The sequence below is a fragment of the Bombyx mori genome, chromosome 28 (genome assembly GCF_030269925.1).
Source record: "Bombyx mori chromosome 28, ASM3026992v2".
Classification (NCBI taxonomy): Eukaryota; Metazoa; Arthropoda; class Insecta; order Lepidoptera; family Bombycidae; genus Bombyx; species Bombyx mori.
In genome coordinates, this window is record NC_085134.1 from 3,377,180 (window position 1) to 3,391,119 (window position 13,940).

The 13,940-nt window shown below is 36.3% G+C and overlaps 1 protein-coding gene and 1 long non-coding RNA gene across 3 annotated transcripts in view; one reads left to right on the forward strand and one right to left on the reverse strand.

The window, feature by feature from the left end:
- The window catches only part of LOC101743290 (uncharacterized), a 90,123-nt gene extending 77,771 nt beyond the window's left edge, over positions 1–12,352 (reverse strand). The window contains exons 1-7 of one of the 2 annotated variants that reach the window (XM_038021068.2): positions 12,213–12,352; positions 6,181–6,225; positions 4,784–4,902; positions 4,430–4,563; positions 3,403–3,544; positions 1,853–2,005; positions 956–1,169 (exon numbers count right to left, since the gene is read on the reverse strand). In XM_038021068.2, coding sequence (XP_037876996.1) covers positions 956–1,169; positions 1,853–2,005; positions 3,403–3,544; positions 4,430–4,563; positions 4,784–4,902; positions 6,181–6,225; positions 12,213–12,273 — 868 coding nt within the window. In that variant the 5' untranslated portion in view covers positions 12,274–12,352. 2 annotated transcript variants of the gene reach the window in all.
- On the forward strand, positions 10,565–13,337 carry LOC134201595 (uncharacterized). Its single transcript, XR_009976948.1, has 2 exons — positions 10,565–10,696; positions 13,132–13,337. It is a non-coding gene; the product is annotated as an uncharacterized LOC134201595 (long non-coding RNA).
- Positions 13,338–13,940: the final 603 nt, after the last annotated feature.

A 13,940-nucleotide genomic window follows, 5' to 3' on the forward strand; every position in this document is an offset into this window, starting at 1 on the left:
TTAACCGTAATTTTTATTTATTTTCAAATCACATCGTAGCTAGCAAAGTAGCTTCTAATTTTCTTTACAACATAGTCCAAAAGTAAAATTAGATAATTTAGAGGTATAATCCGCTCCAATAAAGAAACGAATCTAAAATGGCGGCGGCGATCATGCGCTCTCACTCTAAACTATTGCTGTCTTTAGTCGCACACGGCGCGTACTGCATGCAAAAAATTATCAGTTCTGACTTTGTTGTTGAGTTCGAGTTTTTTAACTTTTGAGTTATGCGACTTAGATGATTGGCAGCAAAAGTGTCTACGCAAGTTGCGTCCCAGATGAGACACCTCCCCTTCTGCCAGGGCATAAAGTAAAGTAAAGTACATTCTCATTTGTTGGAACGAAGTTCCTTATCGCGCGTTGTGAAAGGGGGCTAGACGGAAAAAATTCTTACGAAAAGTTGTCACGACACTTTTAAGATCCGTCATTCTGACCAATCAACGTGTAGGCGCTTATCGCGTGACATTGCTCGTATCCGATTGGTCCGCGTAATGAGTACAGTTTCTCGAGATAGCGTTTCAACAATAGTAATTTAGTTCATAGTATTGTTTTTTTCTTCTTCATAATGCCGTAATTTATTATTATAACTTTAAAAAAAAATTACAATTCTTTCACTAATTAATCGAAAGGAACTTCGTTCCATCCGGGTGTCCCTTGACACCTCTGAAGTTTTTTTTTTATATTTTTTTACAATAAACAAACTCTTTCTTTTTATTTGTTGACTCTACCATCTGTCAGTGCAGGTACATAGACGCCATTTTCGATTCGTTTCTTTATTGGCGCGGCTTATAATATCCACATCTATTATGTATTCATTGTGGCGGACTATGGGCGAGGCCTACATCCAGCAGTGGAGAGATACAGGCTGATGATGTTGATCCAAATCTACTACATATAAAACAAAAAAAACACTCACTCTTAGGTGCAGCAGCGATTATTTGAAAGTCGCTCTTATTGATCTCACTAATAAGCACCAAGTCCTGTACCACTGTGGTCATAGCTCCGGAGTTCTTGCCCGAGAACGGTTCGAAGAGGTGCCTCTCTCGACAATTCACCGCTTTGTAAACGTGATGGTCGATCGATATGCGACATTTGCTTTCAGATTTCAAAACGGGCCATGTTTGAAATTTCTGGAACAAAACCGTGACTTAACACCAGGTGGGCTGTGAGCTCGTCCACTCAAATAAGCAATAAAAAAAAAAAAACAAAGTTCCGATTGTTATGTGTCAAATACACACAATACAATACAACAATACACACACAAATACACGTGTGTGTGTGTGTGTTTTTTTTTATTTTTATTGCTTAGATGGGCGGACGAGCTGACAGCCCACCTGGTGTTAAGTGGTTACTGGAGCCCATAGACATCTACAACGTAAATGCGCCACCCACCTCGAGATATAAGTTCTAAGGTCTCAGTATAGTTACAATGGCTACCCCACCCTTCAAACCAAAACACATTACTGCTTCACGGGAGAAACAGGCGCGGTGGTGGTACCTACCTGCGCGGACTCACAAGAGGTCCTACCACCGGTGAGCCAGTGTGTGCGTGTGTGTGTGCGTGTGATTTGTAAGCTTGAGCCTCATAATCTTGCCTTAAAGGCGACCCCATAAGTGTAGTTTCTAGTTTCCGAAGTTAGAACATACTTTAGACTTATCCCTTAGTAAAGGATTAGAAAATCTACGAATACATGGTATTTTATAATTTACTGATAAAGAAACTTATTGGACCAGTGGTAATAATGTAAAACGTAGGTATTTATAAACCAGTTTATCCTGACATCTTCAACGAAGCCTTGCAATAAAAACTTACGCTCTGAAAGTCGTATCTGACTGTCTGCAGTATTGACATGTATTTATATCGGTTCGTGCACTCTGATAGATCCCGTCTCTTCACCAGAATGAGGCTGGTGTCTTCTTGGCCCCGGACGGAGTAGTCGACGTTGCAAGTTCCGTGTATGTCTTGCTGTGAACAGTAATTCCGTTATCGTATCCACTATCGTAGCTGATAGGGCACAGTCGGCGTCAAATAGGTCATGAAATAGGCACCGGATATCGGTTTTTTTATTGCTTAGATGGGTGGACGTGCTCACAGCCCAGCCGGTGTTAATTGGTTACTCGAGCCCATAGACATCTACAACGCAAATGCGGCATCCACCTTGAGATATAAGTTCTAAAGTCTCAGTATAGTTACAACGGCTTTGAAACCTTTGAAACCTTGAAACTTCAATTCATTTCTGAAACAAAATTAACAAAACTGCTGGCAGACAGCGGCTTGGCTCTGCCCCTGGCATTGCTGAAGTCCATGAGCGACGGTAACCGCTTACCATCAGGTGGGCCGTATGCTCGTCTGCTTGCTCGGCAATAAAAAACAAACAACGAATCGCACAGATGTCGAATTAAAAATTTAGTTTTGCTCCCATTACTTTACGTGAAAACTATTCAAGATTAATAGTCAGTCTATTGGCTAAAGAAGAATAAGCGCTGTGAACATTCAGAGGTGTTAACGCAACACAAGTAATACTATGGCAGTGTAGGTAAGTATATTTACAAATCTATCGAAACTAATCCGTAAATTGAAATAATACACAACACATATTCGCAGCAGGGAGTATTTTTTCTTTTTTTTTAGGATTGAAGGATTACTGGTGACCCGGAGGCCTTTCCAGTTTCACCAGGACAGGTGGGCGAGCAAAGGCTCAGCCAGGAGGGGTGGGATTAGCTAACAGCTGCCCGAGCGCCTCCGAAGGAGACCTAACAACTCAAGAGCAGTTGCTTCACGAAGGAATCTACTACCGGATCGAAATCGCGACCCGCTGAGAAGATCCGGCGAGAAACTCAGAGGACTGTTGCATTGGTTAGGTTGCACGTCGAATTCTTTGCCGAGTTCGACGAGCACGGTTACCGGGGTCCCCTAAGCCTGCTCCTAGTGTTAGAGCTGAAGGCGTCTAAGGCAAAGGTTATTAGATCTGAGGAATCCGTAAGGAAGTGACCCGGCAGGCAGTATTACATGCTGACCGTTGCTATGGAACATCGAAAGTTTCAAGGGATATCACCGAACAGACAATAGGTAGGCTTTGCTAACCGAATTGTGCAAATGGTTTGGGCATCAGCACAGCATAGATCATTTTCTTTGTTCTGAAGGAAGGCCTTTCTAACTTCACCAGTAGAAGAGACCTCAAACTAATAGAGTTAGGCAATGGAATGGACCGAGTGAAGGTAATTAAGCTAAGCTATGATGGGGTACAATAGTAAATGAAGGCAGAGCGCGCTAACGAAGTACCAGTCAAAAGATTCTTCCTCGCTTAGTAGACTTAAATCAAGCGATTGTAATCATTTACAATTTGACCGATTGCAAGTTACCTCGACGCCCTTGAAGTCGATATCGAACCTCTTCATGGTGTTTTGTAGCAGCGCCAATATGGCTCTCTTGAAGTTGAGCACCCAGTCTTCTTCCTTTTCGTCCGGACAAATCTCCGTGATAAGACCATCGTGGAAAGCAAACCTGAAATTAACAATCAAATAGTTTTATTTATTTATTGTATAGATTGGTGGACGAGCTCACAGCCCACCCGGTGTTAAGTGATTACCGGAGCCCATAGACATCAAAAACATAAATACCGCCACCCACCTTGAGATATGAGTTCAAGGTCCCCACCCTTCAAACCGAAACGCATTACTGGTTTACGGCAGAAATAGGAAGGGTGGTGGTACCTACCCGTGCGGAATCTTAAGAGGTCCTACCACCAGTAATTACGCAATTTATAATTTTGCTGTTTTTATTTTTATTATTTGATGTTATTCTTTCACTGTGGAAGTCAATTGTAAGCATTTGTTAAGTTCGTATTTGGTTAGAAAAAGTTCAAATGTTCATTGGTGATCTCCAATCTTGTGTTGTGATTACCAGAATGATGATCAATATGTGTATGTCACCTTGAGATATGTAGCTTAATTCTTAATTTGAATTAATTGAAAACTTTAATCAAACGGAATGAAATTAATTGAAACAAGGTGAGATAAAATAAAATAAGGTCTTAGTAAATTACATGGCGTTGCATCGCGAGAGCATCGGTATCGCAGGATCCGACTGATGCATGACCACGACCACTCTGTCAAGAGTGTACGAATCGGAAGAAGACATTATTTTATTGAAACTTTATGGACGAATCTGAGGATTTGGGTTCGGCGCCTTTCTTTAAATTTTCCACATTTGTGCTCTTATTACAGATGCTGAATTCTTTTATAAAACCCCGTTATTACACGTTTAAACCTGAAGAAACACTAAATTAACACAATTAAACAATGAACGCCACTCAGTTCCACGAGTTCCCGCCAAAATGTCTCAAAGTAGTCTGTTAGGTTAGTTTAGTTTAGTTCAAATGCGAATTACCTTAGGTCATACGATGAGACGGCGCCTATGAATTTCTCCGCACGATCGACAGGGTAATACTCGTCTTGATCGATCAGAGTTACGTCTCTGAGCTGAAGCAGTCCTTCACACGGCTTTATAAATAGTATTGAGGTCTGTAAAGATATTTTGTGAACTTTAAATATGTCACAAATGTTCATTAGTGAGACCGCGAGTATGTTAATTATTTTTGAAACTGAGGTCCATGACCATGAAAGCTGTAAAGTATTTTAAATTTCGGAAAAAAATATTATAGCAATAATAAACACAAGATTAAATGGCGAAAGTAGATGCAATTATTAATAGAGATTTATGAAAGTATTTAGCAATTTTTACCTGTGCTTTAATATCAAGTGTAGACCTGTTGTTGCTCGAGCCAGCAAATAATGTTTCAACATTAACTCTGTATTCATAGGTATAAACAATATCAGACAGGTATTTGAATTTCTCAGATTCTGTAAATAGAATTATCATCCTATTAATAACATTTAAAATACATGTTTAATTACGTAATTAGAAAGGCCACTAAGGATGGTGAAATAAGGGAACGGACAACATATTACCCATATGTAATAAAAACATATTTGACAAATTTCAATAACAGATTAAAATTAACTTCCAATCATAGACAAATAAAAAATTAAAGTCCATTGAGTAAATTTATATTTGCCTTGTTTAGTTAAATTTTCAAAATGTATAATTTTGGAGGACATAAATAGTTTTTGTTATTACTTTATTCTTAGTCTCATGTTCTTTTCCTACAAACCAAAGCTTTAGTCTCTTTAACCATTTTCTAGCAGCATTTACATGCCAGATACTACTCAATAGCTATATGTTTCATCAATATTATACATATTATTTACATCCACCGTGCGTTTCCAGAGATCTTTTTTGCCACGTACCATCCGGCTATGGAATGAGCTCACCTCCACAGTGTTTCCCGAGCGCTGTGACATGTCCTTCTTCAAACGAGGCTTGTGGAGAGTATTAAGCGGTAGGCAGCGGCTTGGCTCTGCCCTTGGCATTGCTGAAGTCCATGGGCGACGGTAACCACTCACCATCAGGTGGGCTGTATGCTCGTCTGCCTACAAAGGCAATAAAAAAAAAAACAACAAAAACTTTCTTTAGTTAAACCTTTATTTCTTTCAAAATTATTCCATACAAAAAAGCTACTAAAAATAATTTGCCTGGGACTCTTCCAGCAAAATGGTCATCATTAGTTAAATCTTAGCAATTTTTATTATATATTAAATTTAATTGTCATTACAAAATTGAAAAAATTATCTATCTACAAAATTGCTACAGAAAGTATTTGTAGTAAGTACAGTAGTAATTGCATAAAGTACATAATTATGTACTTACTGTAATACTTAAGATAATCAGTATCATTGTAATTTAATTGTTTGTGTAGTTTGTTAATTGTCCAACATTGGAGGAAGCTGGTGCAAAAACTGGACCAAGGTAGTCACGACCCTCAGTAATGAGGGAAACGACAAAGAAGAAGAAGAAGAAGAAATTTGTTCGGGCTCAGTAACAAAAAGATTAATTACAGAAGATGTAGCTTAAAATATATTTATAACTAATTAATCGTAAACGACATTTCTTAAGACGCCTAAATAATTAAAACTAAATTATACACTGGTTCCAACTTTAAGGTAATTCACTACAATGTTTTGCATTGAAATGAAGCGGTACTGCAGTGTAGTTTACATGATATTGTATTTATTACTTACGTGCACATGATGGCGGTCCACAAATGAACGGATCTTTTAGTGAATCTGAAAATAATTGTCAATATTAGTATATTCGCAACACTATTCGAAAAGACGAAAACCTTCATCTATTTCAGTTTTAGGACTTTGTTTACAAACCACTGTTACAAACAAACGCATGACATTGACACTTGACAGATACGTTCCATTGTACAAGACAGGAGTCGGAAGACCACGGCTCGGGAGGTGTATGCGGCTCTTTGACTCCTTTGGCTCTACCGCGAAATGTTTAGTTCAGGCATGGGCTAGTTTGCTTATTTTTGCCTTGTAAGAGACGTGTAAACGTTTTTGAAACACAAGGCTATAAAGATATATATATGTAAAAAAATGCTCCTTGAATAAACTTCAAATTGTGTATTATCTATATTTGGCTCTTTTGAAAGATAAGAAGATAAGGTTGCCAACCATTGACCTAAGAAGACATGTACGTGAATGCTGCTGATGAATTCAATTCTTTTATTAATTAAATTATGTTCATTTACTATTATTTAGATCTTTGTAAGTAATGTAATTGTTTCTGAGGAATCATTGGAGCTTGTTGAGTCAACCGTATTTCTTGGTATAACAGTGGACTCCAAACTGCAGTGGGGACCTCATATTCATAAATTGGCGAGTAAGCTCAGCTCTACAGCATACGCAGTAAAAAAAATTAGAATGTTAACAAACGCGGACACGGCTCGTTTAGTTTACTTTAGTTATTTCCACAGTGTCATGTCCTATGGCATTTTGCTATGGGGCAATGCGGCCGATGTAGAAATGATATTTATTCTGCAGAAAAGAGCTATACGTGCTATTTATAATATGCACTCAAGGGAATCCCTGAGGGAAAATTTTAAAGAAATTAAAGTTCCCACTATGCCGTCCCAGTACATTTTTGAAAATTTGATGTATGTTCGTAAACATATTGAGGAGTTTCCTAAAAAGTCGGACATACATAATAGAAATACTAGGAACAAACACAAGCTTGTTGTGCCGATGAGTAGGTTACATAAGATACGAAATTCATTCGGGTGTTTGTCTGTGCGCCTGTACAACAAAATCCCTCAAGATGTTCAGAACCTACATATACATAGGTTTAAGAAAACTATTAAAGAACATCTGTGTAATAAAGCCTACTATAAAGTCAATGATTATCTAGAATATTGCACAAAGTGGAAATGAGTTGCTCGCTCCGGGCTTTTAAATATTGTAATAATTGTTACGTTATAATACTCATTGTAAAAATGAATATTTAAAAAAAATCTAATATTAAAAAAAAAAAAATATCATTAGATTTGATGTCATTTCAGCGAAGTAAATCTGGGTATATCAAGTTCCATGGGTTTTCGACCTCAAGTCGCGCGTTACGCCATAACACTACCATTGGTTCGGGCTCAAAGATAAAGACAGCTGTTATTGCAATAATGTTGAGACTGAATTTTTCCCTACCTATTCGTTGGTAGTTTAGGGGGCTATTCCAGCTACGCTACAGTTAGGTGAGCTCACGGGCTCAACCTGAGAGAATTTTCTAACACAACACCCTAACAAGAGCAGTGCTTTTCAAAATTTACTATGGGATCGGAATCGCAATTCACTGAGAAGATCCGGCGAGAAACTCGTGGGCTAAGACGCAAAATCCACGACAAAGTGTGTGGCGGCACTCATCTTAATTTTATAATAAATCAAGTTTTTTTTTATTGCCCCTGTAGACAGACGAGTATACGGCCCACCTGATCTGATCTGATGGTGAGTGGTTACTGTCGCCCATGGACTTCAGTAATACCAGGGGCAGAGCCAAGCCGCTGCTTACCGTTAAACATTAGGGGCATTAAAGTTATAACAGGCTTCCCGTTATGCCGGTGATAGATAGTTTTTTCTGGCATATCCTGATTGGTAAGACTTGTACAGCTTCGACGTGACGTTGAGTTTGTCAAGAAAATAAATTTAATGTTGTAAACGAGACAATAATATGTAAATCGTTCTCAATTTGTAGTAATTTTGCACTAAATCTCGGTGACTGTACGACCGTGACGATTTTTTATGCGCCATAATTTACTTGGTTTTTTATTGTCATTATAATTATTATTTCCTATGTTTCGAATGCATTGTTTTCTTGGTCTTGGAAGATCCGTAAAATTAGTTTTATTTAATTTAAAAACTAACAAAACGCGGTTTAAAAAGTGATTAATTTAGTTTTTTAACTAGAACTACTGTTAATATTAAATATGTTATTTTTATCCGGTTGTCTATTATTAGCGAGGAAACTTAACATAACAAATTGAATGATTGTAATGTTTCCTCTTTTTTTTTTAAATCATTGCTCTGTTTACACCGCAATATCATTACGTTGTTTATCCATAGTCGTATGATTCATATGAAATGATGCAAATATTTCGAATCTTATCAATCTATACTAAGCTTGATAGGTCACAGTTACCCGAGCGAAAAGATGTTATGTCTTATACCTACATTAAGATTAACTTGTTTTTAAGTGATTACGATTAATTAGTTATAATAAGTTAATGAAGTAGGTACCTACTTTATTTTAAGAGGAAACCGTTCCATGATTCGACTAATGTTCTCAAAGGTCATTTTTAAATTACAATTTAGCCTAGGTTCATGCTGTCCTGGTTGTTCGGTAAGCATCTTTATCTTCTCCTAATACGATAATTGAGGCTGTCAGCGCAAAAGTGGCCTAAGCTTACCATAGTTATTATGGAGCAATGAGGTTTAAGTTTTCATGAATTTGAATTTTAAAAAAACAATACGCACAAAAATAATGTTTACAAAGCCATCTGTTATCTATGGGTGAAACTATGGATAGGCCGGTTTTGCCTCAAAATTTATTATATTTTAAATAAATTGAAATATACATAATATATAAGCATGATTATGAAAAATTGTGGGTTAATCCACTTTTGCGCTGACGGCCTCAATTAGCAGAAGATAGATCGAATGTGCTCTCGGCCTTAAGTTTCATTTCTACCCTCTAAGCTACATAAAGTCTTAAATACAATAGCAAAGCATCTTATTTTTGCCTTGAAAACCAAAAAGCTTGATCATTTGAAATAGGAACGTTGTTAGCATACCTACAACCGCAACACGATCTAAAATCATTCCAGTACTTAAAATAGGAATTAGAGGGCTGACCATTTGGAATTTAACTAGGAAATGGTACTATTATTATGGAAGGACGGTAGGAAAATAGGGGAGCTAGATTTCTTTGATGAATTGTTTGAGACGATTACGTTTTGATCATCACGCAATCCGCCTTTCGAGCTCATACCAGCCAGTTTGCAACGTACAGTCTATGAAATGAAATATCCTTCACGTTGTTCCCTGAGCGCAATGACCTTGTCCTTTCAGCTAGGCTCGAAAAAGTATTCAGCAGTTATGAAGTCCTTACATATCAAATTAGCGTTTTGTCGTACTGACCACATTGATCTGAAATATCACCTTTTTGGTTAAAAATTCCAAACTCAAATTTATAAATTCAATTAGCTAGTACATTTGACCTTTGAAAACAGCATTCATTTTTGTTTCCTCGTTTTGTTTCTTTGACGTCGCTTATTAAACTCTGGCCAGATCAGATTACGGCAGATATCTATTGTCAGCAACTGGAAATCATGAAGGAAGAACTAGCTGTTAAACAACCGAGATTGGTCAATCGCTCTAGGCCACTGCTGCTTCACGACAACGCAAGATCACACACTGCACTTGGATATTGAATATTTGATATTTTGAATTAAATATTTTTTGATTTCTAAAATCGACATCATTATGTTTGGAAATTCTAAGGTAGCGACGCCGAAAATCTTGTTAGTAGAAAACATGGCGGCGGACCTTGACTGACTTAACCCTTAAATACTGCTGATACAGAACGATCTACATAGTCCACTACACTGGAAAATCTTGCAAAGCAAAAGGCTAGGCCATTGTATGGCTGTGCATCTCCGATTGAGGATATGTAAGCGACCGTGATATCTTACCATCAGACGGCCCGTAAATTCCTTTTTATGGACAATAAAAAGGGTCTCCACCCGTTTATGGTATTTATGGCATTAGTTTAAAAAAACAACTTTCTTTATCTCATTTTAGGGTGTAACAGTAATTTTTGTAGTGGACTGTATGATTAGGATGGGCAAGGAACTTGATAAATAAACTCGCGAGGATTGCACGTATAAAATTTTTATATTTTAGAAATTTTATAAATCGCGTACAATAGCACGGATGAAAAGAGAATTACATATATTATTAAGTGTATAATCTATGGAGAATTACAAAACCTAAGACATTCCAAAAATCAAAATTCAAATGTAATGTCAGAAACCACAATCACAACAATAAAAAAGGTTTTATACCAATTTTGTTGGGTTTCCAACAATTTTTACCATCGCTTTATTTTGTCAATATTACTTAATAAGGTTTAGTTTTTTTAGTTTAAATTTTTATGGAAGATACATTGATTGATCTAAAAGGACTGAGCATAATGAACTGGGTAATGTCATGACGTTAAGGGTCACCGAATTTCAGTGTTTGCAATAAATTGACGTTTTTTTAATAAAAAAAAAAATTATTGCCGTATAGGCAGACGAGCATACGGCCCACCTGATGGTGAGTGGTTACCGTCGCTCATGGACGTCAGCAATGCCAGGGGCAGAGCCAAGCCGCTGCCCACCGTTGTCAATAATGTCACATTTGCTTTTAGAATGTGTTAAATCTTTAATTGGAATTTCATTTGTTGTCCGCCGAGTTTATTTAACAGGTTCTAGTCAAATTAACGAAAAGCAATACTAGCTTTTATATACACTTTAAACATATCTATATATTAATACGTGAAGCAAAAACTTTGTATCCCTTTTTACGAAAATTGCGCGGATGGAGGAGTATGAAATTTTGCACACTTATAGAGAATATGGAGAAGAAGTGCATAACGCATATATTTTTTTAAAATAATGCATAAAAATTCATTAAATCAATAAAGAAAACATTACACACACTACATACCATGTATTTGACGCACACACGCATGCATACTATTTATTGTCAAACTTTTGTTCTTGGCGTCTGTTGTCAAATTGAGAATAGATTAAATATTGTTTGTCTTTGTTAATATTTTTTATAGTGTAGCCTTGGCGAAATTTGTGATAATAGAAGTATAAAATACAATCATAATAGTGCACAAACTTACAATTCCATTTAATTATAGTCGAATTTCGACTACTGCGGGACCTCTAGTTTTATTGAAACGACAATGGTTTTTTTTAAAGATTGTATACCACGTGTACAAATTAAATTTGTACCACACACAAATCTGTCCTCGAGCAACTTCGTATAGAAATGAGACTGTCGACGTTTTGCTACCAGAAGGTTCTTGGTTACTTTGGTCATATTGCTCGGCGGCCACCAGACAACCTTGAAAGATTGATTGTGGTGGGCAAGGTAGAAGGGAAAAGACCCGCCGCCGCCGGCCGCCCACCAAACCGTTGGTCGGATCTGATGACTGCGCTCACTGGACTCTCTGTTGCGAACGCCCTGAGAGAAGCCGAAAACCGAAGCAAATAGAAGCTGAGGGTACAAAGAGCCACGAAGGGCTTTCAAGGACACGACCTTCAGCAATGAAGTATTCGACTAAGAAGAAGATACCACGTGTGACCACGAAAACTGTCAAATATTCGAAACATTGAAAATAATGTAATGATAATTTTAAAAAAACGCGTGATCAAACCGTAAAATTAGTTTTAATTATATTTATAACTCGCGAAAGCCATTGAAAACATATTTAAATATTGTACTGCTAAATATTGTATATACATGTGCCCGGTTCCACATTCTTGCCGGAAGCAATCAAGCGCTTGCTTAAGGAAGCGATATTTTTTACTGTCACACAACTGATACAAGTCAACGACAATAAGACGTTTTACTATGTGAGCTGCTTAGTTACAGGAAAGGTTTGAGCAATAAAAAGACAACAGGAGCCATGGCAAAGTTTGCAATAGATAAAAAAAACATACTTGCTGAACCATAGACGACTCCAATGTAGCACAGACACCAGATAATCACACACGAATACATTATCGTCACTTCTATCACACAATCATATCCATGTCCAAACGTTTCGCCCACCGAACGTCGAATAACATAATTATTTATCGTGGGGTCGCAGAGAGGGGTCAAAGTAAATAATTTTATCAACTAATTATCTGACGGAACTCTCGAACCTATAGACTACGTAGTAATTGTTAGGAATCGTTAATGATAATAGCGCTGCTGGCTGTTTGTGTACGTCATTACAAAATTGATTAAATATTATCTGTTAGAACTTAATAGATGAAATTGGCGTTTAGTTGGATTTATTTGTAACTAGATGTGCCGTGCGTTAATAAAATAAAACGAAATAAATAATAGTTTAAAAAAAACTAAGAAAATACGCTTTTATAAAAAAATCCAACTAAAAAATAAAAAATAAATTTTAATAAATTTAAATAGTGTAAGAAAAAAATATTTTATTGGAAAAAAATATTCTATTTTGTAGTTGGATTTTCTATAAAAGCGTATTTTTTTAGTTTTTTTAAACTATTATTTATTTTTAATTTTTTAGCTGAACTTCAACTTTTTAATCTTTTTTAAAATATTGAATGGACTTAATGAATATGCCAAATTTTGAGTTAATCCGACGTTTTGAAGGGGATCAAAATCATGTTCAAAGATTCCGTTACATACTAAGATACATACGTCTGAAGCTAATAAAAGCGTATTAAAAATGAGAATCAGGGAACCGTGTATATTGAAAATAAACGATAAATAAAGTTCTTTGAAAAAAAATCTCGCTGCCAACCAAATGAAAATCTGCAATTCGCAATTTATAGTAGATTTAATAATTAAACAAAAGTTCCTTTTAGAGTTTTTCCATTTGTATCATTAATATTTCAGGATGCAAAATAGCTGGGACTATAATTTGAGAAATTCTCTACCTGCTATTGAAGGTTTTGTCAAAATCGGTGGGCTGTTTCAGTTTATTGGAAACCAGTACAAAAGACAGACAAAGAAAAAACCATCTCCTATTATAATTTTTTTTTGGCAAATGTTAAAACATTTATATCCATATTCGTAGTTAGTAAATTGAATTCAGATTTGAACATGATGTTTTAATAGCGGTAAACGCTGAGCGTAAAAAAAGGAGAAAAATTTAAAAATTCAATCGACGATAACACTTTAGTCGTCCGTGACAATGAAAATAAATGCAAGCTCAATCCCTAAAAACGGTTTAATTGTAACCTGTAGATTCACAAATTAAATATCAAAAATGTAAATGCGAATATTCATATTGTCTACTTATTTCTTTCTTATTTATTATTTTTTATTCCTTATCTAGCTGATCCGGCAGACTTTGTAGTGCCTTAATCGATAAAGGAAAGACCTAAATTTTTGTATAAAATAAACAAACAAAAGGAATCTGTCCGACGGGGGGACACATCGATGGGAAAACAAAATTGATATTTTTATTTAATTTCGAGCATTTTCATATTTATCTACCGTTTAAACCTTTTCTCTGGACTTCCACAAATAATTCAAGGCCAAAATTAGCCAAATCGGTCCAGCCTTTCTCGAGTTTTAGCGAGACTAACGAACAGCAATTCATTTTTATCTATATAGATATCCTAAGTAATGTAATCTTCAACAAAGAGTATCAGTAAATCTTTCATTGTTACAATATCAAACACCAATTATCGTTCGTTGAG